The sequence below is a fragment of the Eptatretus burgeri genome, chromosome 16 (genome assembly GCF_056783735.1).
Source record: "Eptatretus burgeri isolate ZD-2024b chromosome 16, Ebu_testis_v1, whole genome shotgun sequence".
Taxonomy (NCBI): domain Eukaryota; kingdom Metazoa; phylum Chordata; class Myxini; order Myxiniformes; family Myxinidae; genus Eptatretus; species Eptatretus burgeri.
Genome location: NC_140976.1, coordinates 41250868 through 41277786, shown reverse-complemented (window position 1 = coordinate 41277786; position 26919 = coordinate 41250868). Strand labels below are relative to the sequence as shown.

Genomic DNA, 26919 nt, shown 5'->3' with positions numbered 1-26919 from the left:
GAGAAGCTAGCAACGCAAACCAGAAGTTTCTACGATGATTCTGTACCAAACCATCAAAAATCGAATGTTTTGGATGTTTGACCTCACTGTGACCTTGACCTTTGACCGATTTTGACCAAAATCTAATCAGCACTAGCCATCACCCTCCTGAATCACCTGGTGTAATTTGACATTGGTAGCTTCTTCCGTTCTCGAGTTATCGTGCCTACAAACAAACAAATAAACCAATGTCACCTGCAGGGTGACCCGTATCTTGCCAAAAGGTGACCACGTGTGACTTCTTTCAGGTCACACTGAGTTGAACAGAGCTGCTATCCATCAGGAGCGACTCCTTGAGGAATATCTGCCTACGAGAGATTCCGATGAGAATCGTTCTACAGAGTAACCATCAAAAATATGCGTTTGCCTCATAACGTCACCAAATGACGTCATATTGTCTAGAAAGCACTCATCGAGGTGTTCAATTTGAGGTACTACACGATATGGTTCCTAAAACTTGAAAATTTGACCTTGGGGTCAAATACGTTTGACCTTCGGCGCTAACCATTAAGGTCAAGGCCAATTGCCACCAAAAATTAATCAGCTGAGCGCCAGACCATGAACTATATTCCCATGAAGTTTGAAGACGATCCAATCAAAATTACTCAAAAAATAAGGGTTTCGTCGACTCCCCTGATTTGCGACAAAGTGACCTTGACCTTTGACCTTGACCTTCAAAATTTTGTGCACTGAAAGGGACCTCTATAGGCCTCTGATATGCGAAGTTACAAAAATTTCCAATGATAACTGTGCTCTGCTGAATTTTATATGTGATTACAGACAAAAAAAAAACAAACCAAAAAAAACATACAAGCTGACTAACATATCTTGCAAAAACTTCGTTTTGGCAAGATAACAATCTCAAAATACAAATCCCGTTCTCATCTGCTTTTGTACTCTAAACTTGACGAAAACAATAGCTAAAAAAATTGTACATTTTTAGGTCATCTCTTCAAGCATGGCCTAATAATATAGGTGTCGATGTCCTTCAATCCGTCCGTCTGTCCGTTCACAATGAAGTTGAAGCGGGAGATCTGGTCATTAGTGATCCTGATGGAGATCGATGAGACGTACACGATGCTATGACTTTCAAGGTCACCGAAGGTCAAGGTCACGAGGCCTTTGAATTTGCGAAAATGACGATTTTCAAATTCCATCTCCTCTGCCATTTCTCAAGCGATCTTGAATTTGATTGTAGCATATAAATCTATGGGACAATATCTAAATTTGGTCTGGCCGGATTTTCGATATTCGCTTTCGTTTTCGTGTCACGTGACTTCAAAGTTGGCAAAAAATGCGAAAATGACGATTTTCAAAATCTATCTCCTCCTACATTTCTCAAGCAATCTTGAATTTAATTGTGGCATATGAATGTATGGGACGATATCTAAATTTGGTCGGGACGGATTTTCGAATTTCGCTTTCGTTTTCGCGTCACATGACTTCAAAGTTTGCAAAAACTGCCCTACCTTCAGGAGGCTATATATTCTCTACTGCCTGGTAAAAGTTAGTGAATGGTGTCATTGCATAGCAGCTGACCTTGTATATTTATACATTTTCCACCGAAGGTGCAAAAGTTTCAAAACCCGAAATGTAAACGTCGGCATTTATTTTCAAAATATAATTCCGTGCGCGCGCGCGCCAAAATGCCGAGTCATCTTTAACCAAACTGTGCAGTCGAGATGCGCAGTAGTCTTCGGTCATAACTGAACATTGAGAACTTGTGGTATTATAGAGATGACCGTCACCCCCACATGGGGGTAATTTTATTCATTTGTGTTCTCCATATTCTCATCATAAAGGTTTGTTGAAGATTTGATAACAAAACCACGAATGCTAAAATTGTTATTCCCTGGACAGACACACTGAAGCTCAATGGTAAATAAATAAACAAACACGGAAGTGGTTTAAACAAAAAAAAAAGGTGGGGGGGGAGAGGGAGGAGCACCTCACTTGGTGCGGTGGGGCTGATGAGGGCTATTTATAGTTACTATGACTTTGCCCTTTCACATTTTGACCCAATTTTTAACTATTTCCATCATATTCTCATATTAATGGTTTGTTAATTTTATGACAAAAGGCTCAAATTGTAAAACAGTTATGGATGGACACACACACACACACACACACACACACACACACACACACACACACACACACACACACACACACACACACACACACACACACACACACACACACACACACACACACACACACACACACACACACCTGTGTCCCTCTGGACACGTGGGCAGGCTAATTACAAGATGCTGGATTTCAAGTATTCACAAGGAGCGTTTTGCTCCCAAATTCCCTCCACACCCCCAACCCCTCCTCCCCACTGGTGCTACATTTCACCCGGGGCTGTTTGGATTAGCTTTTTGTAAATGGTAAACTCGTAAAACATTTTCATTTCATTTTCAGTTTAATCTTTTTATACTTTGATTTACAAAATAATTATTCAATTATCTTTCGTATTTATTTGCTTTTTTAATCCACACTGGTACATCTGGATAATTTGTTTCATTGTTTTGTCAGAATGCAGATGACAATCACTACCCAGAAGGTAAAGGTGTCCAACCTCCAAGCTTGCTTTTTGTGGTGCGACAAAACGGATTGACAATCCTCAACAACGAACTCGGTTTTCGTGAGAAGGACGTTGCGGCAATCTGTGATATTGGAGGAAGCACGAAGGGAAAGCAGCAGTTTGGGTACATTGGTGAGTCGTATGATATTTAAACACAAAACACTACATTGACATTGCGAGTGTCAAAGGAGTTTATTCTGTTCTGTTCTTGCATATGGCAGTTTGGCTGCCGGTTGCAATCATTTCTTGGGGCACGGCTGTACCGCTGATGCTGTGCCCCTCTACCAGTACACTGGTACTCATTTTTCTGACCTCGGAAGGATGACAATGTGAGTCGACCCCACCTGGTGTTAATTCAGTGGAAAATGGGGCTCAAACTCGGGACCTTAAGATCCCAAGCCAGCCACCCTAACCACTAAGCCAACACCAGGCTTGTAAAGGAGTTAATTAAAAGTCTTTAATAAAGAGTGGATTTTAGAGATTACGTGTTGTTTTAAAATGCCTGTTCCATGAATACTGTTTGCACCATTTTGTGTCGATATTTGAGCATTAGTACCAATAATGTTCCTTATTTGTTGTCATATGATGTCTCTATTTGATATGTATGCCTAGTGTTGGCTTAATGGTTAGAGTGGTGGGCTTGGGATCTTAGGGGTCCTGAGTTCAAATCCTGCTTTGCTGTTGAATTAATATCAGGTGGGGTTGACTCAGCCTGTCATCCTTCTGAGGACGGCAAAATGAGTACCAGCTTGCTGGTATCCTGTATCAGAGTGGCGACCCGTCCAGGATTGTGCCCAATAGCCAAGGAGACTGCTTAGGCAGCACAAACACTCTGCACAGAGTATGGTCCCAATGGATGGATGAATGGATTTGATACGTTACCATCAATGAAGCGTGTTGACCACGTTCTTCAATTTTCAATTCCTTGGATACTTTGCTGCTGAGATTTTCATTCGGAATAATGTGCGTCTGCATACGGCATTTTGCTTGTTGGCATTTGAACTTTCAAAGCCTGGTGTTGGCTTAACGGTTAATGTGGCTTGTTGAAGATCTTAGGGACCTGAGTTTGAGCCCCTGTCAAACCGTTGAAATAACACCAGATGCGTTGACTCAGCCTGTTATCCTTATGAGGTCGGCAAAATGAGTACCAGCATGCTGAGGCAATAAGCCATTCTAGAATCCTGTGTCAGACTGGTGTCCCTTCCAGTTTTACAGGGTTCATACTCCTTGAAACTAATTGAAATTCCTAGAATAATGAAAAAGCATTTTCCAGCACGGGAAAGTCCGATAAAACCTGTCCAACTCCTTGAAACTGAAAATTACACAGATATAAATAATCCCCTCAGGATTTACCATTAAAGTCATGCTGAAATGGTTTCTCAGACAGGACCTGGACACAATGGAGCTATTCATTATCTGCGAAATTATACCTGAGTTGATCCCCTCTCATGTTCTTTTATCCTTTGCCCATAATTATATGCTAATGATCTCTGGCGTTTATCCTTTCAGATCAACAATATTTGACGACCCCTTGGACTTTACCACAGTTTTGACTTTACACATGGAATTCAAAGTGTGTGGGGGGGGAGAGGGATGTGGAGGGAGGGGGCTGCTGCTGTGTAGGTGGTAACTGAGACATGCAGCACATGCAGTACAGTCTGCAACACATACAGTGTCTGGGTTTTGCTGAAAAGTTTCAGATACCTCGCCTCACTTATTTGGCAGTTTTTCATTTCAGGAGAGCAGGAGAGTGCATAACTGTTTCTACATTGCCAAATTTTTCATACATACAAATGTTTAACAGCATCAAGCAACAGCCCTAACGTAAAGACGTCGTGAGTAAACATGACAAATAGGATCTCTGTCGGCATTTACAGGACCAATACAAACGTGGGATTAATTAATTGAGAAATATATGAACCAATGAAAACTAACAATCAAAAGCTAAATTGTGGGTCAAAGGCTTGGATGGCTCAAGAAGAAAATAGAAAACATAAAGGCGTCCGGTTTCCTATCAAAGAGGACAAATTTGCTGTCTTCTGCAAAATCGGACGGGTGGCCACCTTATTTATAACGCATGAGTTTATCAGTGAGAGGAAACATAACCACCCTCGGAAAACGAGGGTTTACTACTGTCTGAATATACACCCCCTTGGACTTTGTTTCATTGTTTTGTCAGAATGCAGATGACAATCACTACCCAGAAGGTAAAGGTGTCCAACCTCCAAGCTTGCTTTTTGTGGTGCAACAAAACGGATTGTATCCAATCTCTCTTATGTGGAGAGCTTACGTTTGTTGACGTAAAATTTTTTTTTAATGAAAATGAGTGGTTATTAATTGCAGCTTCCTCGATGTAAACAATTAATGTAACAGAAGTTGCACAGATGCCAACCCTCCCGATTTCATCGGGAGGCTTCCGAAAATTCACCCAAACTCCCGCCCTTACGATCACTATCCTTATCCTCCCGAAATTTTGATATTTTTGCACTGTTCACTAATCAGAATGTACTAGTATGAGAATTGAATGAAAAGCATCGTCTGCTACGTATAGCATGTGGTAACTCCATAACGTTCGCTGCTACCAAATTGTACGTAAAAAATTGCAAACTCAAATGAGGAGCAGCGAAACATTGGGTCTGGATCTCGCTTATGCGATCATGCACTGAGATTTAGTGCATGCGGTATGTGTGCAATACAGTGCATGCGGTATGTATGCACAGTGTATATGCATGCGATACGCTCACTGCATGCAGCTGGGCCCCGTACCAGCCCGGCGGTCGCGACCACCGTGCGGTGTTTAACAGCCGCTAGAGTTCTACGAGTCGCGCTGCAGCTGTGGAACATCGACTTCGAAGTTACCGATGCTTCAAGCCCTCGATGTTGATTACGAAATGGCAGAAAAGAAGCTTACGAAGACCAAGAAATGGTCTCAGAAGTACAAGACCGAATACAGTCTCCAATACCCGTGTATTCGAAAGTCTGAAAGAGGAATTCATCATGCGTATTGTACAGTATGCAGCGTTGATATTTCAGTTGAGCACGGAGGTCGCGATGATATTCGGAAGCACGTTGGAAGCAAACGGCACACAGACATTGCAAAGGAGAGATCTTCGAGCACGAGTACCGGTACACTTCTGAATTATTTCACCAAACAAGGGACAAGCGAGGAAGAGGATGTTACCCGAGCGGAACTTCTCTTTAGTGGATTTATTGTGGAACATAACTTGCCCATATCAGTCTCAGATCATGCTGGACCTCTATTTCAAAAGATGTTTCCAGATTCAAAAGTTGCTTCAAAGTATGGATGTGCAAGAACAAAAACTTCAGCAATAATTGGTGAGTTGTCAAATGTTACTGCTTCATCTATTGCCGATATTGCTAGACTAGCTCCATTTAGCCTAGCTACAGACGGTAGCAATGACAGTGGTGAGGCCCAGCTATATCCTGTCCTGATTTCGTACTATGACAACAGTGCTGGGATTGTGAAGCAAGGTTTGCTAAGTTTGCCTGCGTGCAAACAAGATTCCACTGGAGAAAACATTTTCAAACTGCTTGATCATGAGTTCAGTGACAGGAAAATTCCGTGGGGAAATTGTGTTTCCTTTTGTGCTGATAATGCCTCTGTCATGGTGGGCAAGCACAAAAGAGTCGCTGCTTATATCCACAAATAAAATCCAGAGTGCTACATCATGGGATGCCCTTGCCATATGATGCACAATACGGCCAAGAAGGCGGCTCAGGCCTTACCCATTGAATTAGATGACTTTCTCATCGATATTTACTACTACTTGGACAAAAGTAGTAAACGCGTCAAAGGAGTGAAAGCACTGCAAGAACTCTGTGATGCCCCGACACACAAGATTCTGAAGCATGTCGCAACAAGGTGGCTGTCCCTTGGTCAGTGCCTAGACAGGCTGATTGAACAGTGGGAGCCACTTCGCCTCTTCTTCAAAGAAGAAGTACGAAGAAAAATGCAACCAACTGTAGCCAAGACTCTAACAACGAGCAAGAAGGACGGCACTGTATCTACTGCCAGTACTGGCACTGCAGGATCAAGCACTAGTGGAGCAGCATTCACCACTACCACTGCAGTATCTGCTGCGAAGAAGACAGCAGGGACAGCACCAAAACCAATGCTGAGAGCAGGTAGCATCACCGGCCCTTCATCACGTTCATCTACAAAGCAGATCCCTTCAGAGTCGAGAAAGACTGTGATAGTCCCATCTACAGGCAAAGAAGGACCCAAGTTAAGTTCTGCTTTTGCCAAATCACTTGATAGAAGCTCAGCAAAACCTTCGAATCAGAGGTCTTCTTCCTTGGCTGCACCTACCTCAAGCTCTCTCCTCAAACGTAAAATTGGATCTGGTACTACGAGTCTGACCTCTTCTGCTGGCAGTAAACGCAAGTGTGATCGCCCTGCGGCTAAGTGTACCACGAGTTCTACAACTAAAAGCGCATCTTCCTCAAACACTGTGCAGGAATCTAGAGAAAAACGTGTCAACAGGATGTTCTTGTCTCCACAAACAAAACTCTATTGTTTCTTCCTTCGATATGCTAACAAGCTTTTTGAGAAGGGGAATCTTCTGCTCCAAAGAGACGAACCCTGTATTCATCTCCTGCATGGAGAATTGAATGGTCTTCTGAAAGATATCTTCGTACGGTTTTTGAAACCATCGGTGTCATCGGTTTCTCTGGTAAATGTACCCTTCTCTGACAGAAATCATCAGAAGAATGATGAGGACCTCATGATTGGGAACGATGCCAAACTGTATATAAGGGAACAAAGGAGTCTCAAGAAACCCACCTTCACTCTGAGTGAGTCAGACATCCAAGGTTTCTTCAGTGCAGTTCGCTCATATTATGTGAAAGCCTGCAATTACATCTTCAAAACCTGGCCGCTAGATGATGAATTAGCCAAGCATGCTCAGGTGCTGGATGTTAAGCTACACCAAGAAGTGGGGTTTGACTGTGTGGAGTTTTTCATCAAGAAATTCCCCTGTCTGTTCAGTGGCGGTGATAGTGACATAGACAGTCTTGAGAGTGAATTCGCTCACTACCAGGCAGACGCCTCCATAGCTACAATTGCTACTGAGACAGTGAGAGTGGATGAGCAGTGGCATCGGATTTCACAGCTCACAGATCCCTGCACTGGTGCCAAGAAGTATCCTAATTTGAGCAAAGTGATGAAGGGAATCTTGGTCATTCCTCATTCGAACGCATCATGTGAGCGGGCACTCAGTCTTGTACGGAAGAATCATACTGAATTTCGTCCCAATTTGAGTGTCAAAACCCTGGAAGCTCTCTTAATTGAAAAACTAGCTCATAGCACCCCTTGCTACCAGAGAGAATACAGCAAAGACATAATCAGAAGGGCTAAAAGAGCCACACAGCTGTCACTCAGCAAAGCTGCCATGGAAAAAGCAAGCAGCAGTAGTACCAGCCAGTAAGGTAAGAAAAATATTGCTTCTTTTGTGCTTTTTGTTAATCTTTGATTGTCCCCTAACTTACTAATATTAACATACATGTAACATTAAAAAGTGCACAATTTTCCCCTTTTTTTTGTTCAAAAAGTGGGAATTCTTAACATGTTAAATGCTCCAAAATAGGGCTCAGAGGGCACTAGAGAGCGTCTAGAACCCCAGAGCTTCCAGGGCCCTAAGGCAGGCCCTGGACCCCGCCGCAAGGGTCGAGCGCTCCGCGCTCAAGATGTGCGCTTCGCGCACATTATTTGGTGTCGGTTGCAAATCCTCCCTAATTCTGATTTCCAAAAGTTGGCATCTCTGAAGTTGGTAATTAATTCTGCAAAGGGTACAACTTGAAATGGTTCTGTGGTATAGCATAACATGATGAGCTTCTATATTTTGCCTGTAGGTATGCATATATCCTACAAAATAAAATAAGGTGTGTGTATGTGTGTGCACGCCTAAAAATCATAGAAGGAAACAGGGCTGGTTCTTGTTGCATACCTGTTGGTCATACCCAGGGTCAGGGGCACATACCCACCCTCCTGTGAGCGAGAGGGGTGGGTCGACAACTTACAACCTTTTACCTGTACATATGCCACAGTGCAAGTAGTTTGCTGACCCCTTGCTGCATACAGAGCGGATTATTAGCCATGGCACAAGGTCTATTTGCCCCACTTCCCCCACTATCACCCCACATGCCCACCAGGCTGTTCCTGAAGGGAAGTGGGTGTTTCTAGTTAATGAAATATTCAATGGAATATGGTATAACAGCAAACAAACAAGGTTTCATTCTTATTCTTGTAGTCTATTCCAATGTCACTTGCAATGTAAAACACTTGTATATTAAGGTCCTGGAAAAGTGCTGGAAAACATGTACATTTGCTCTTCCATGGCTCTGCGAACCCCACCTTAGCCAAGTGAATCCGCCTCAGCAGCCCTGTGCACCTCATGTCATGAAAGGAACGGTTATTATTCATTTGAACTCTCAAATATCTCTTCAACTGCTGTTCATTTTACTTGCACCTTACCCTAGGACACAAAGGCATTGGATTCAAGTCTGTTTTCAAGGTCACAGATAGGCCAGAAATCCACTCCAATGGCTTCCACTTTTACTTCGACAAGAACAGTGGTCCGACGGGCTACATCCTCCCCCACTGGGTGGACCATGAACCACCGATGGATTTGCCCCAAGTGGAAGGCCTTTCTTCTGAGTCAGTCAGCCTCTTCCATTACCTCATAAGGAATCATCGTATTGTTATCTTTTTATTTTTATTTTATAATTTAATTCTTTTGAATTTTTTTTTGTATGCCTTCTCGAGGCTCATATGATTGCTAACACACAACGCACACAAAGGGGGGCATGAGACAAGAGGGTCGGGACTGGGAAGGACAAAACAGTGGGGAACAGAGACATTAGGAGATCTGTGGAAGGGAGAGTGATGGGGTGGGGAAGATGGGGTATACAAGATGGACATTACAGGGACTTTCAGGAAGGAAAGCAGGGAATTTGAAGGAGGTGGGTTTGGGGTGGATTAACGGGGGTAGAAAAGATCGAGGATTTGGATTGGGGACGATAAGAGGTGGTGGTGAACAGCTGTTTTGAAGACCTGTAGGGAAGAATGGGATTGAACAGAGTAAGGGAGTTTATTCCAAAGGCGGGAAAAAAAGAGGAATGAAAGAGTGAAGGTGAGCAGTGATTCGTGATTTTGGTAGTTTTACCAGAAGGGGGTTGTTGGCGGACCTTGAGTGCCCTGCGGAAATATGGTGGGGACAAATCGCAGACAGAGCAGGGGGGGCGAGACCAGAGAGGAGACTGCAGAAGACAGAAAGACCACCGACCTGCCTGCGGTGAGAGGCCCAAAGACTCACCCTCATCGTGGAAGATACCAATGATCTGAAATGCCTTGATTTCTACTGCGTGAAGCCAAAAAAGATGAGAGGCAGGAGCACCAGCCCAGAGGGGAGAGCAGTACTCATCAGGCTGCGGACGAAAGCTTTGTATGTGGTCAGGAGCTCAGGTGAGCCGAGGAAGGACTTTGCACGACAGAGGATTCCCAGTCAGCGGCTGGCTTTGGAGGCCAGGTTGGAAATGTGGCTTTCCCAGGAAAGGTCCTGGCAGATAGTGAGACCCAGATGCTTGAAAGAAAGGACTTCTTCCAGAGGATTATTGAGAAAGTGGATTGGGGGGGAAGGGGGTTTCCAAACGGTCCTTTCAGAGAGACATGGTGAGAGTGTGAGATTTGTCCGGATTGAAAGACATGTTCCAGATGATGGACCAGTTTGTGATTTTATCCAGATCTGCAGTGAGCGAAGAAGTTGCTGCTTGCCGGTCTGAGGGATGACAGATGGTACGGCAGAGGGTGGAGTCATCAGCAAAGAGATAAAGAGGATTTTCCAGAGTCGGAGAGATCATTGATGAAAACCAGAAAAAGAACAGGGCCCAGAATGCTGCTTTGAGGAACTCCAGCCTGGACAGGAAGAGGGAATGAAAGAACTCTATTTAGGGCCACAGATTGACTGCGACAGGAGAGGAAGTCTGTGATCCATGAGTGGAGATGGCCATGGATATTATAGGAAGAGAGTTTGGTGAGCAAGGCAGGGTGCCAGACCATGTCAAAAGCACGCGATATGTCTTGGGATATGGTTCTGATTTCATGTCCGGCATTGAGGACCTCCATCCATTGTTGGGAGAGCAGAAGCAGCTTATCCAGGGTGGAGTGACCTGGTCTGAAACCAATTTGATGATCGGAAATCAAGCCATTGGAGAAGAGGAAGGATTTAATGTCTGAAGCGATGATTGATTCCATAACCTTGCTGACGAATGGGAGAAGGCTGATTGGTCTGTAGTTGCAGGGATCTGTTTTTGCACCTTTTTTATGCAGGGCAGTAATGTTTGCTGATTTCCAAGCAGATGGCAGATGACCTTGAGCAAATGAGAGGGTGAATAGAACAGAGAGAGGGTGAGAAAGAGTAGAGGAGCAAGTTTTTGAGACACGTGGGCGGATGCTGTCTGGACCGGTTGCAGAATCTGAGTCGAGGTTTGACAGCAAGCTCTCCACTTTGTCTGAGGAAATGGACACAGAGTCCAGGGACAGTTGGGTACTACTGGGTAAGGTGGGTATAGAAAGCAATGGGTTTTGGACACAAGATTTTGAGGTGGGTACACAAGCAAACACCGAGTTTAGGCATTCAGCCTTTTCACGTGCGGTATCAGCAGTGTGGCCATTTGAGGTAAGGGAGGCGATGGAGGGGGAACATACACCAGAAGCAGATTTGATTAGACGCCACCAGGATTTGGAGGAGGGAGAGAGGTTGGAGAGTTCAGACTTGAGATTAGAAAGACGTTTTCTGGCTCTCCTGAGGGTAGATACACACTTGTTCCGAGCTTTATGGAAGGAACTGAGATTACCCTCAGTTGGGTTTGCTTTCCATGAGGCAAAGGCAAGTTCTTTCAGGACAACTGCCTCACCACAAGCTTCAATGAACCATGGGTGGGAGGAGGCGTAGGACAACTGAAGACGAGAGGGGATAAATCTGTGCATGAGGGAGAGCAAGTTTCTTTGAAAGAATTCCCAGGATGAGTTGATGTTGGAGAAAGTAGCGATGGGAGATCAGTCTGAAAATTTAATCGCTGCTTGGAGACCCTGCCAGTCGGTTTGAGTGAAATGCCAGACTTGACGGTGCTGAGGTGGATCTCTGATCACAGCCAGAGAGATATCCACTTTGACAAGCACGTGGTCAGAAGAACTGATTGGAGTGGAGGAAGAACAGCAGATATTTTCAGGAAAATTTGTCAAAATCAGATCCAGAAGAGATGGAATACCATTGGTTGAGATTCGGGTGAGGAAATTGACCGATTGAGTCAGTCACAATGAGTCGCAGAAAGCTTTTGCTGAAGTGCCATGACAGGTGAGAGAGGTACCTGTAGTGTCGTGGTAGAGGTGCTTAGCAGGCAGACACGAGCAGGGGAACAGTCGAGCCGGGCTGTGTTGTACAAGCGCGAGCGCGGGCGTACTTTGCCCGCGGCTCTCCTTTATTACGTACTCAGTACACTCACAAGCCGTGGCGACTACGGCATCACTACGACGCCTCAGGCGGCGCGCACTCCTTATATCCCGAGCAGACACGATGCTCACGACGACCACTCCCCCCATCATCATGCCCTGCCCCGCAGGCCCGCAGGCTATACCACACTCCTCCCTCCTAAAACCATGATTATTAAATGATCACCATCATAATAAGCATAAGTAGCACGAAATACCATGGTATCAAAGCAGACAAGGTACAAAAAAGAAAACAGCAAAGTATAAAAGCACATCACATCATATAACATGTGGATGCGAGCGAGTGAAGCAGCAACGGCCAGGTCCCGAAGACTGAGTTGCACAAAGCACCTACCAAACCCTGACCGCGTTACTGATATGAAGCAGCAAGGCGAGAAGCACAGCAGCACTACGCAGCAAAAACGCCCCCAGGCGGCTCATGCTTACATGGCCTTTGGCGAGGTCGTGGCGACCTCCTGAGCAAACCTCCCCCGGCACCATCAAACGCCTCCGGCCCACAAGGCGGCACATTTCCCCCAGACAGACCTGAAGCAGATAAACATTCCGAGGCCGGGAGCCCACTGTCTGGGAGCCGTGGCGCCAGCGCCAGACCCGATTGACCTTTGGTGGGGGCGCTGAACAGCGCCGCTGGCTGGATGCAACCAATGCTCCACAACAACCCACGCACCACAATCAGTTGAGCCTCCAACGCACGTCCAAACGGCCTTGAGCGAAAACAGAGAACTGCGCCCCAGGCGCCAGCACGTCTGACCTTGCCGAAACCAGAGGTGGGGGTAACGCTAAACAGCGCATCAGCCCTGGCTCCGAGTCGATCTCTGAGACCCACACGGCAGTTAGCCGGCAGCCTCCATTCAAACCACACTTCAACTACAGGCTCGTCATAAATCAATAAGAATATCGTTGGTACAATCGCAAACTCATTTTCTCGTACAGCGCGTTCTTTCGATAAAATCCCTGCACATGACAAAGCCACCACCTGCGGCCCGGGGCAATGGAAGGCCAACCAAACCTCTTTATTCGCCACCACCGCTCCCAAAGCCTCCACATCACATTGACCATACTGCAAAACCCATCGATTGATCTCAGGCAAACCTATTCCCACACATGAACTGTCGGCATTTATTTCAACAACGTTAAACCGCATCACTCGAGCAATGCAAAACAAATATGCAATGAACAGCAACCCATAACCCACATCACGAGTCCATCTCTTGGTTGTCGACTCGATGTTGCAACTCACGACTTCCTTTAACGCCACGGGCTCACCGCAACCCGTTGAAGCTGCCCGACCAACACAGGCGCACATTGCCTCATGAACGCCGCCGAAGCGCGAGAACTCATCGCGAGAGCTGGCACGGCTCCCGCTGCTCCCGAACCGCCCATCACCGTTGCAGGCAGCAACGAACGGCCGCTCCCGTTGCATCGATGCGGCTCCCGCCGCCAGAACCTCGCCCTCGGGTCTCGCCGAAAGCATCGAAGAGAGCACCGGCACACCTGGAGGTACGAACTGGAGATCCAGCCCGAGGTGCGCCAGCCAGTCCCGACCCAAAAGGACGGGCCCCTCCCCTCGCACCACAAACACCGTGAGTAGGGCGCTTCAACCCCGGTAGAGCACCGAGACGTCGGGCGCCGCAAGCGGCGCAATCGCTTCGCCGGTGTACGTGCGCGATGCGAGGGCAGCACGAGTGGACTCAACTCGACACCCGATCAGTGTCCCGATCACTTCGACCTTCACTGGCATCGGTCCTGTCACCGTCGGACCAACTGAAACCAGGCTCAACATGGGTAGCAGCATCAGTGCCCCGGTCATCTCAACCTCCCCTGCCACTGATCTCGCCACCTCCGTACCAATGGAAGGCAGGTTTAACATCGGCAGTATCTCCCATTCCGGGTCGCTGGGATCTCTGTGCCCAGGCCGCAAAACTCGATCCGGGGCGTTACCGTGTACGCCATGCACCGAACACCGCACCGGCAGTAGGTCTCGACCCGGGACGGAAGGATCGCTTCGCACACCGCCATCAATGACTGTCATGATGGGCGATGACTCTCGGCATACACACCGTAGACGTCCCCGAGTGCTCAGACCGCCGTCCGAGTGATCGTATTGCAAAAGCCGTCCACGACCCGCGCCGCAGACCCGCAGGCTATACCACAGTACCCACACCTAGCCAACTGGCATGATGACAATTGAAGTCACCACATATGAGGAAGAGAGAGTTTGGATGGGAGGATAGAAGTTGGTCCATGTTTTTGGATAGTGAGGTGTAAATGGAGTCAACACTGTTTGGTGGATGGTACAGTACACATATAAACATGATGTGGAAGTGGAGGGGAAGCCATAGCCAGCGGTATTCCTGGGGGTGTGGGGGAGTGAGGGCAGTGCATGGAGAGAGTGAGGAATGAAGTCTTTGATGAAGAGAGCAACTCCTCCACCAGGACGAGGGTCAAGTCTATCATACAGGAGGAGGGAGTAACCAGGGAGAGATACTTAGGAGTCAGAGGTGTCTTGAGGGAGGAAAGTTTCTGTTTGGCAGATTTTGTCTGGTTTGTCAGTGGCAACCTGTATGGAAAGATCTGTAAGGTTTGAGCGAAGGCCATGGATATTTGAGGTCCACACTGTTAATGAAGAGGGAGGGGAGGAGGCTTTGAGTGCAGGGGATGGGATGGGATGGGAGGGGAGGGGAGAGTAGGACAATGGAGGAGGGGCTGGGGAGGTAAGGAGAGTTGTTGAGTGTGGGTGATTGCAAAATAGCTAGGGGAGGAGGCTGGATGAGGAGGAGAAAAGGCTCTGTGGTGCTGGTAGAGAGGGGTTAGAAGGCAGTTGAGGAGGTGGAGTGATGAGATGGAGGTGAGAGGGCAGGGGAAGGAGGCAGCTTTGTGGATGTGAGGGGGGGCAACTTTGAGAAGGGTGAGTGAGGAGTTTGAATGGTGGGAGAAGGGAGAGTTGAGGGAGAAAGGTGAGAGGGAGGCTTGGAGGGAGAAGTGTGTGATGGTTGCTTTGAGAGGGAGGGGTGAGAGGAGTGAGTTGGCACTGAAGTTGGAAAAAATGAATGGTTGATGGAAAGCGAAGATTCGTTGCAAACTGGGCTTTTATAATTTTTTAGGTCAGAGATGCGATTAGAGACATTTCTTGATGGATGCAATAAAGGCGAATTAAGAGAATGGAGAGAAGAGACGCTGTAACAGTTGGATTTTGTCGGCAAGGTATGAATGAAAGGTCGAATTGAGAGCACTCTGTGGAAATAGGAGAATAGTCATGCATTATAATGCAGTAAAAGAGAACCACACGTGTGAAAGAGGAAGCATTTATAAGAGATCGTTTTTATTATTATTATTATTATTATTATTATTATTATTATTATTATTATTATTTTTGAGAGAGTTTTCATCAGATTAGGTAATGGAAAAGGAGAAAAAATCGTGAGGTGAATGGTGAATTTCGATTGGTAAACGCGAGGGGTGGAAACAGATCATGTGGTTACGGGAGAAGCACGTGGTGAGGGAGGTGTATCGTCAAAAGTGAATTTATTTATTTTAAATAAGGATTGTGTAACATTCGGAAAAGGGAAGGTTAAAGTAAAATCGTGGAGGTGTATGGTGAATTTGGAACGGTAAACGCAGATGAAGCTGATGGATCGATGAAAAGTATCAAGAAGAGTAGAGAGACACGTGGTTACAGGAGGTGTATAGATAGAAAGGATACAATGATGATTATTAATTTTGATGTATTTTTGAAGACTACATAAGATTTGGGAATGGATAGTTGTAGGAAGAAATCGTGAAGGTAACGGTCAGAGTGGGTCAGCTCAAGTGGAATGAAGATGGTGTGCCAGCACAAGGAGGAAGAAGAAGAGGAAGAAGGATCGGGACTCGTGGGTATGCAGGGAGAAAGGTAGTTTTTTTGTTTTTGTTTTGAATTTAAGACAAGAAGCAGTGCCTAGTTGTGAGGGATGGGTGATGAGAATTTAAGGAAAATAGGAATTGATGGCAATAATGAGAGAATACAAATAAAAACGATCATGCACCTAGAGGGGAAGGATGGGTATGCCTCAAGGAACCCGGTAAGACAAAGTCGACGAAAACTCACAAAATAGCACGATTTTTTTAAACAAAACCGAACTAGGAACACACAGAAACATGAAGGTGAGAAAATACAGTTAAAACGGGACAGATAACGACCGGAAACTTAACTTTGCGAAAGTCAGCAGAGACCCCTGAGAGAAAGTTTGCCTACCTGAACTGCGTATTTATCGATGATGCGTTACCATTAGTTTTATTTTACTATAAATGTCCAGGAGATATATGCAGTTTGACTTTAAGCATTTGTGATTAAATACTTAATATCTGGTGCTGCTGAGCTGAGCGGATTTTTTTATTCTGACCATATTGGACATATTGTTGTTTATTGATGCTGCAGTTGGACGACTCGAATTATTTTGCCTCTGAAATCAGAGGCGTGGCAATCCAAAAACCTCTTCCAGGACCTCCAACCATCCATCCTCATGTTTTTACATCGATTGCAGCACATCTTCATTGTCAATAAGGTTTGCTTTATACTTTCAATCCTTTTGATTACCATTAATGAATGTGCCACCATGTAATGGTCTTTACAAATGGACTGGGGTTCTTGAACATTGAAACAATTTGAGTTTAATGGTGAAGATGTTATTTTATTTTCTTTTTGAAACATGATGTAAGGCTTGTGCTGGAGCTGCCATACATACATCTCACACACATGGACACAAAGACAAATACAGGAGATGCAACACAGGACTGTTAGATGAGACAAACACAGCCACTGAGCTCGAGGGAAGTCCTGTCACTTCCCGGGGCACTCTGGGTACTAGTGAAGAATCACTTGGCAAATATTTAAAAAATTCTCGTGTCCAGATCCAGATTCAGATATTCATCAAAATCGAATCAATTCATCCTTGTTACACACCCAACCTGTCCTCCAAGTTTCGTCCGAATCCCTCCATAACCTTTTGAGATATTCTGCTCCGACAGACAAACAGGGGTGAATAAGCATTGTGATTGAAACCTGGCTGTTTGGTCAAGCATTTAAAGACATCCCCACTTTACTGACTGGTGTGGGTGCAATTCCCACTGCCAGCCACTTTCGCCTACCTGCACTTGGAAAGCATGGCGAGTATGCCAACCCCCCGTCAATGTTTGTTGAGGGACACCATTGTCTGGCAGGGAACTAGAACTAGTGGGTTTACGGTTTTGAAGTATTGTGGTTGATGACTTTGATCTACTGTATGCATTGCAATACTTGATCTCTTGCAGGTGAGTGACATCAACCACACCATGCGGAGACGAAACCTTGCTGATGATTTGTTGGAGATTGAGCACAACGGTGACACAAATCGCTATCTGGTAGTGCGGAAAATTCTTGACGCCAGCAAGGTGAACCACTTGGCTGCGAGATGTTGCATATTTATGTGCCTTATTCAAACAAAGTAAAATCCTTCTTTTTTGTTTTCACAAAACGGTCTTTCTTGTAAAATGTGTCACGCAATTTCCAGCCATGATGCAAGGAAGGATTTAATTAATTCACTTTCATATTATGCAGCAACGGTGTGAGATATAAAGTTGGGTGGCCAAACCCATTGGGATTTATTGCTGACAATATGGAGAATGGTCAATGTCCATTGAAATATAGGACTCATTGGGATGCATTTTAGGTCATGCGTGCATTTCTATCATATTGTTGCAAATTCGCGCCCGCCGGCGTGTGATCGGCCGCTCGACTCGAATGGCGGCCGCCTCGCTCACCAGACGGACAATTCAGTCGTGACCCTCCGGGAACTATCGCCCGGAGCCAGGAACTATCGCCCGGGTGGCCTTTCGACCTCACCACGATCGTGCCAATCGGCCACCCGCGTCGGATAGGGTTGTTCGCCAAACTCGACCTACCTGAGTACCCACGCGGATGGTAAACCGGGCGATCGTACCTCGCCGCAGGTCGACTCCGGACACGAACCGCTGAAGCGGTCCGTTCCGTGCTATTGGGATAACCGAGCGGTGTTATCGTCAGCCTCAACGGTTCCGATTAATTATCGGGCGTATTAAGCACACTACAAACCCTTTACGTGAAGCAAGATGGAGATTCAAATGAAGGAAAGGACGCAGTGAAACGGGGAACAATTCAACATCATGCACATTTATTACCCAGCCCACGAAAAGCACACATATACAGTCAGTCAGGATGCACATATATCAATTTAAAACAAAAACAACAATGCAGAGCTACGACCGAATACGCGAACACACGGCAACACTTATACAGTTTTACTTCACAGACGGCGCCGACACACATTTACTCAAAAGCAAAGGTAGACGCCACCCTCATAGGCAAGGGGGCAGACGGGCCTGTAGGCCAATATGTGCGCGGGACCTGAAGGAGTAGTCAGGTCCGCGAGACCGGGTGGGTCCTACCCGCGTCCTCGTGGCGCATGGGCGGACGAGCCGCAGACGTCCGCGTGGCTGTGCCCCGACTCCGTGGTCCTTCGCGGGTTTCGTTGGCACCGCTTGGAGTGGGGTGGGAACGGGGCCCCCTTTTTGCACTATCTCAGCGCGGGGGAAAGGGGGAAATTGTTGATGCCCTGGGGGAGCAGAATGGCTGGCTGGCTTGGGACCCGCGACGAGCGATCCCACCGCGACCTCGTCGCCGACCGCCGTCTTCCCTGCCTCGGACCCCAGCTCCTTGGCCTCCTCCCACAATTCTCAGCCGACTGTAGAAACCACCTTGACGCCTTCGCCTCCCGACTCCACTCCGCTCTCCAACCCGACTTGACTGCCAAAACTCTCTGCCACACTCCGCCGCTCTTCCAAACTGACTCTCTAAAACTTTCTGCCCTTCCAAAACTTTCTCCCATTCTCTGCCGTGCGCTCGGCGTTGTATAGGCCGGCAGGAGAACCCATATGCAAATTTCCGGATCAGGATGAGCTCGGGGGCGGAGCCACGCTCGCCCATTGGACGGAGGAAAAGGGGCGTGTACCCCCCCTGATCCTAGAATTTGCATATTTCGAATTCACACGGTCATGCCTGGAGGTGGGGCCAAGCCGCTCCGCGCTTGCTGATTGGACGGATCAGAAGTGGGCGTGTAGCATTCTTGATCCGAATTTTCCCTCGGAAAGGCCGCTGTTTGCACTCGCGGCTCGGTGCGTATCGCTTGAACGAGCCCAAGACAGCCCGACGCTCAGTGTTCACAGGTGATGCGGGAATGGCCGTAGAAGGAGAGAGGTGAAGTTGGTGGAGGGTTTTTGGTGGTGGTTTCATGGTTATGGCGGTTGATTCAAAATAAAGATAGAACAGAACAACGGCTATCTCAAAGCGTCGCAGCCCGAATGAATCACATAAATTCCCTCTTAACAATGGGTTTGGGGCTAACTACACATGTACTTAAGAGATATCTCACCTACGGGACCTGAATGGTGGTTTGCGAATTTCCACAGCTGTAACACTATTAACATAAGAAAGTTATTCAGTAACAAATTTGACCTGCTGGCATCATCAATGAGGAGTGGCTGTGCTGCTGATGCATTGCTGCTGCACAACAGAACAGCAATTTTGAATTTGGCCAAGCTACTGGTGCACAATGGCATACTCTTTTCAAACCACATGATGGGATCCATAACATCCATCAAAATAAAGCTAGCGGACTGGATATCCAGCTGATATTCCTCTAAAGGTCCTACTGAGTGAGTCAACACCCTGCCTGTTGTTAGCAAATGCTTATTGGACTGGGATTCATACCTGAATTTGGTTTGCTGGTTTCTTCATTGTCGAGGTGTGGCTGTGCCACACCCATTCTGTTAAGCACCAGGTGACAATTTTTCACCAAGTCAGGAATCAACCAAAGACAGCATAAGCATAACAAGGCATATGTAAGAATTAAAAATGCATCTATTTAGATTTTTCTGCTCAATTATATGTACTTGTTTTGAAAAAAAAATGCAATCTTAGCTTGTCTTGCTGAAATCTCTTTCATACAACTTTTTAGATCGCTCCTCGTAAAATAGGCCAATGGTCCCACAGCAAGATCACACTATCGTATTGCACCGTGCATTGGTAGATTCTCATGATTGCAATTAATTCCTCATTTTTCTGGTGCCAGATGAAAGAAAATGTCGCGACAACTGAGCTGTCATTGGCTTTCCCACTGGAGACATCCGGCATTCCAGACAAGCAGCCGGTTTTTGCCTTCCTGCCACTTCGCAACTATGGATTCCGCTTCATGATCCAAGGTTTGATCCCTTGTTTTCTTGTGGTGAGGGCATTGTGCGAAGCATGTGACATATGAAGGTGCTACTTCCTCGCTCTTGCTCTTACCAAAATAGGTGATGGGTGGGTTCAAGGAGGGGGGTGGGTCTAATGGATGATGATGATTGTGCATTCGCTTATCAATTATTAAATCAAGTAAATTACACATGTGTGATACAATATTTATTCATTGTTTACGCAATAACTTTTTGAATATTAAGCTTTGCTGTCGAAGCTTCTTTAAATTTTCTTTTTTAGCTCACCTGGAATGTAGTTCCGGGGAGCTTACGGGATGGTGCGTCGTCAGTCCGTCCGTCCGTCCATAAACACTTTCAACTTCTTCTCCGAAACTGCTGATGTGATTGTGTTACCAAACTTGACTCAAATGATATTTGGTTTGTTGCAACTCAAGTTTGTTCATGGCATTAAAAAAATTGGTGTCTAAAGAGGTCTACCGGGGGTCAAAGTGGGTCCAGGTTTGACCCCCCCCCCCGCCTTTCCCCTGAAACTCTACACACACAACTTTGATGAAACTTGACCACAATCTTCATCATCCGTGATGCACCAACTTTTGTTCAAGGCATTAAAAATAATTGGGGCTTAAGGGGGTTTCCCCCCAAAAGAGGTATTTGGTTTCTTCTCAGAAACTACACACACAATTTCGATGAAACTTGTCCACAACCTTCATCACCCGTGAAGTACCAAAGTTTGTTCATGGCATTAAAAAAAACCCCCCAGAGTTATTTACTTTCTTCGTTAAATATCTTGTGGGTTAGCCATGCCTACCAGTGGTTCCCTGGTTATCTTATCCAGCCCCTACCAGGTGAGTGCCCAGGGTTATTGCCCCTATGTTTTCCAATCTGTCTCGGTTGTCTTTTCCTTAATTGGTCCGATACTGTGCACAAGTATAGTTTGACCGGAAGTTTTATGCCACCTGATTTGCTTTGTTAGCCAGCGCACACTCACTGTATAGCTGCTCGGCAGTAATCCGAGTGTGTGCTGAGGGCAGGAGACCCTATTTGACCCGGCCGTCCACAGGTAAGGTATCACATGAGGTGTGTAACCTTGCCAGGATTGGCAGTGCCAATCGGAATTTGTGGTTACTTGGCAACCCAGCATTGCATGGAGTTATCTGTGCCCGGCGGCCTCAGGACCGGGCGTTCAGGAGGGATCCAAGTGCTTCCCCTCGTGGCAAGCCCCGAACCCCAGATCAGTAGCAGTATAAACTCCTCCATGAGGCTAAATCGCTTTATCTGAGCGACCAAAATTTTCATTGGTCTTCATGGCCTTATAGCATACTTGCCTGCTATACTGCTTCAGCACTAGCCTGCCTTTCACTAAGTCCAGATGTGCTTGGGCCAAGGAGGCGATTATACCTTCGTTATTGTGATTGCCAAATAATACGACTTATTATTATTATTATTATTATTATTATTATTATTATTATTATTATTATTATTCGGGGACCAAGCATACAAATGCTTTGGTCTCTTCTTGTTATTGGGACTTTATTCGGGGACGAAGCATACCAATGCTTGGTCTCTTATTGTTATCGGTATTTTATTATTATTGTTTCCGCCAAGTTTTTGTGGAAGCTGCAGCATCGGCACCACTGCTCTGATTAAGTTGAAACTTAACAGGAATGTCGGGGCGAATGGGAACTGATGCATATTGTTTGCGACTTTTAATTTTGTAATCACCATGGTAACCAGCTTGGATTTAGGTGAAAACTTCAAAAAAATCTTCTTCTTCCCCAAAACCGCAAATGCTATCGATTTGATTATCAGGTTATGATGAACTACCCATGGTGTAAAAAATATTGTATAAGATGACATCATCGGTGAAGCGGTTTGCTCGCCGCATTGAGGTAAAAAAAAAACAAATTTGTCCGATTGACACGAAACATTTTAATGTCATCTACATCACAATAAGAACTTGAAGATGAAATGTCGTTTTGATTGGTCACATGATCTAGAATTGACATGTAAAACAAAATTGATGATGCCATGGGTGACACCATCTTGGAGTACTTTTCCATGTTGGTGTAACCTTAAAAGGAGCTATTTTTCCAGAACTGCTGCTCTTAAGTTGAAGCTTCCCATTCAATGTTGGGGGCAATTGGGAGCTAATGCCTTTTTTTTTCTAAATTTTGAGTTTGCAATCACCATGGCAACCAGCTTGGATTTAATTGAAAACTTTAAAGACCTTCTTCTCCGAAACTGCAATTGCTATTGATTTGATTCTTATCAGGTTATGATCGACTACCCATGGTGCAAAAAAAGTTTTTTTTAAGACAAAGTCATCATTTATGTGGCTTGGCCACCATGATCGATTAAAGGTGATCACCTTTTTAAAATCCTCTTCTTCAAAACCGTTCCAGCGATTTATGTGAAACTTGGCACACATGATCAACTTAACATGTGATCATGACAAGTGAAAATTGGGATGTCATAGGTCATGTGGTTTGGCCCCTACGTTGGATTCAATGTGATCCTCTTAAAAAAATCTTCTTCAAAAGCGTTCAACCGATTGACGTGAAACTTCGCACATATTATTCAGTACCCCTGGGGGAATATGTATGCTGTTAACGATGATGTCATAGGCCACGTGGTTTTAATTTGCCTCATATTGGAAAAGGGACGCTTGAGCCCCTGATTCACAGCTCGCAGTTTTAATTGTTATTATTTGTATTAATTAATATATGCTTTGTTACAATGTTATTGTTTTTGTTTTTATACGCCCGACACGTGTGTGTATGTATGTATGTATATATATATATATATATATATATATATATATATATATATATATATATATATATATATATATAGTATTATGTGATTCCGTCTGTCCGTCTGTCCGTTCCTGTCCGCACTCTAACTCCCAAAGTTTTCAACTTTCACATTTCATATTTGGTACATAGGTACAGACTGTGGAGACGGTGTGTCGCGACATACGTTCGTCATCTAAAGTGGTTGCCATGGCAACCAGGATGCTGTTTTCCATGTAGTAGCACAATTCTGTATATACCTTCTTGTTTATTTTGTAATTGGAATGCCATGCCATGGAAGGACATATTAAGCTCCTCTATACACCTTAACATGGCGTACATTTAAAACTTGGGAATTCCTCCCGTTTTCTTTGTAGTTAATGAGCATAATCAACTCTGGAGATTATGACACGATCATTTTGGTGTATCACATTCGACACAGAACTCCACAAATAACGCGCGCGCGCGCACGCACGCACGCACGCACGCACGCACGCACGCACGCACGCACGCACGCACGCACGCACGCACGCACGCACACACACACACACACACACACACACCTCATCCATTTACTTTGTAATATTTAAGCAAAGGAATTACCAATCAATGTGATTTTTGTTGTCCTCTTCACTCTAACCTGATCAAACAGGAGATTTTGATGTTCCTTCATCCCGGGAAGATGTGGATCGTGATAGCATTTGGAACCAATGGCTTCGTTCAGAGCTTCCAGCATTGTTTCTTCAGGCTCTAAGCACCTTTCAGGTGAAAAACGTTTATGATTTTTCTGAGGTTGCATCATTGCTCCAGCCTTTTTTATTTTCTTTGTGACTTTAAAGGAATAGCTGTCAAATATACCTGCCTGGCACACACACACACACACACACACACACACACACACACACACACACACACACACACACACACACACACACACACACACACACACACACACACACACACACACACACACACACACACACACACACACACACCACCGGACTTGAGTTCAGATAAACAGTGATTAACCTTGGGGGAAGTAATTTCCAGGAGCATTATGGGTGCTCAACGGTGCCCTCTTGTAGCAACGTTATTTCTCTCTGCAGTCAGTGGGGCAATACAGGAGAAATCGTCTCTCCCCCTCCATGGGAGGCCAACCCACAGAGTTTATCTATGCTCTATCCTCTAAATGCTGAACATCAATCGAGTAAGCAGCATGCACCATTTTTGAAGTCTTTGGCATAATTTGGTCATGGTCAGAATCAAACTTTCCACCGACCAAACTCAGAGCAGAAACTCTCAGCCTAATGCCACTGAGTTTGGTCACTTGCACTAACTTACTGGTGGTCTGGTCACTTACTAGTCACTTAGAGAACCCTTAGTGAGTCTCGTCAAGTTTGTGATGTGAAGTTCCACAGTTTTGAAATTAAAGATGTCTTTTTCACACCTGTCCATAGTATTTTTGGTCAAAAAGAGCAGGAATCTCAATGTATTCCCTACCAATTTATAGTTACGATTGGAATTTTTTTTGACAATTGCTTATTGGTTTGGTTTTGTTTTGCTTTGACAGAAACATCGTTGCTTTAAAAGCTTTGAGGGCCTGTGCCACTTTCTGAAGTTCGTGCCCTTACCAGATGAGATTCTCGACTTCTTCCAGCCTGTGGCACGGCAAATCATGCAGCAACTCAAGGCTTTGCCCTGGTTGCCCGCAAGAGAAGGACCAGGTCTGCAATTATTATGAATCTTGTACAACTTTATAATTACGTGAAATACTTGATTCTTAAAATTAATTTACCATTATGAGATGTCATCTTAATTTATCATCACCAGCAAAAAACCTGTCCTTACGAACCGGTTAATTCTACCATTTCTATGATTTGTGACTCGTAATAAAGGCTACCACCAGGTAATGCAATGTGATGCACATTTACATCGAGAAAATTGTGGTTATTTGCTGAACCTAACGCCCACTGAACCTCACGGGCTATGAAATTTTTTTTTATCACCTTTTTTTGTTTTCGTAATTGAAAGCCTTCCTGTGTACCCCTCAAGTACAACCACCAGTTCAGTTTTCAACTCATTCCATGCAGTAGTCATGTTCCCATTTCCGGGAGTATGAATTTGTTTTACTGTTTAAAACTTTATCGTCTACACCCCGAGTACACCCATTCTGTTTCAACTCGTTCCTTCCAGTGATTTAGGAGGGCACAGAAGTCAAACAAACAAACAAACAAACAAACAAACAAACAGTATTCTATGATGTCTATGCTTTTGATGCAGATGATTGGTGTATTTTATCATGATTTATAATACCCACCCTACGGGGAGCGGTGCTATATGAACGATGCACAATTACTTAGAGAATTTATGTTCTCATTATTTTTGAAATTCTTTTTACCCCCCGCCTCTCCGACGAGGTCAGAGATGGGGGACATTAAAATGAGCTGTGAAGATGGGACCGTCTGACCGACCAACTGATCATCCATCCATGTACTTCTGTGCACGCAATATTTCAAAAACCGTTGAATATTTAACTTTCATATTGCAGATGTGTATTCCTCAAAACATTATCTCAACCCCATTAGATCACAGCTGTGATTAGCTGAATTATGTTGCCATAGCAACCATCTCGGTAACTTGCTGTTCAATATTTCAAAAACTGTTCAATATTTCGCTTTCATATTACACAGCTCTATTCCTCATACCACACAGTCTCAGCTCCTTATTTTTTTTAATTATTATTATTATTATTATTTTTAAAATACCCACCCTGTATTTAATATATATATTGTTACAAATTCTCGCCCGCCGGCGTGCGAACGACCGCGTTTAGCCAATATCGGCTGCTTCGCCCACCGAACGGACAATCCAGTCGCGGCTTTCCGGATCAACGCCGAAAACCAGCCACGGGTGTGTTTTTGACCACACCACAACCTTGTCCGTACTCTACCCGCGCGCTTACAGGGTCAATCACCGAATTGTCGATATACCTAATTAATCGCGCAGGTAGATTACCGAGAGATTGTACCTCAACGGGGCCGCTGGGACACGAGTCGCTTAATGCAGCTCGCTCCATTTGGGATAACCGAGTGGGGTGTTATCGCGACCCCCGTTGAACCCGATCGCTTTACCGGCTATTTAAAAACCAACTATATTCCGAGGGCAAGATGGCAGTTCAATCAAGGGAAAAGACGCAACGAACGGGGTACATTTAAACAAGCACATTTATTTCCACACATAAGCACGTAAGCAATGCAATGTACAAGCAATTGATGGGGATGATGCAATGGGGAAGGGGAGAAGGAGAGTAGGAGTAAGCAAAAGCCTACAGCCGATCTCTATAATTATTATCTACAGCCACTTAAGCAGGTTTACTTAAGGACATGGCGCAACAGACACACACACAAAAGCCCAAAAGAAAATAAAGAAAGGGAGGAAAAATGTGACTGGGTGGTGGATCCTCGAGCTCGAGTCCTCCTCGATCCGACCCAGAGAGGCGACTCGCACACGATCCTGAGTGACTCCGCCATGACCACCGACCCCCTCAAAGTGCCATCGATCCAGCTAGCATGATCCATCGAGCGAGATCCAGCGAGCAAGCCTCGACCCTTAGCGGCCGCACACACACACACACACACACACACACACACACACACACACACACACACACACACACACACACACACACACACACACACACACACACACACACACACACACAC

The 26919-nt window shown here is 45.4% G+C and overlaps 1 protein-coding gene across 8 annotated transcripts in view; it reads left to right on the top strand.

Moving 5' to 3' along the window:
• Nucleotides 1–26919, top strand: part of LOC147010935 (uncharacterized) — a 234455-nt gene that overhangs the window by 111295 nt on the left and 96241 nt on the right. For all 8 annotated transcript variants that reach the window (XM_085859819.1, XM_085859817.1, XM_085859816.1 and 5 more), the window contains 7 exons: nucleotides 2581–2761; nucleotides 9128–9305; nucleotides 16576–16702; nucleotides 17448–17567; nucleotides 20282–20411; nucleotides 23850–23962; nucleotides 24768–24921. In XM_085859819.1, the coding sequence (XP_085715945.1) occupies nucleotides 2581–2761; nucleotides 9128–9305; nucleotides 16576–16702; nucleotides 17448–17567; nucleotides 20282–20411; nucleotides 23850–23962; nucleotides 24768–24921 (1003 nt within the window). The remainder of the gene's footprint in view (nucleotides 1–2580; nucleotides 2762–9127; nucleotides 9306–16575; nucleotides 16703–17447; nucleotides 17568–20281; nucleotides 20412–23849; nucleotides 23963–24767; nucleotides 24922–26919) is intronic.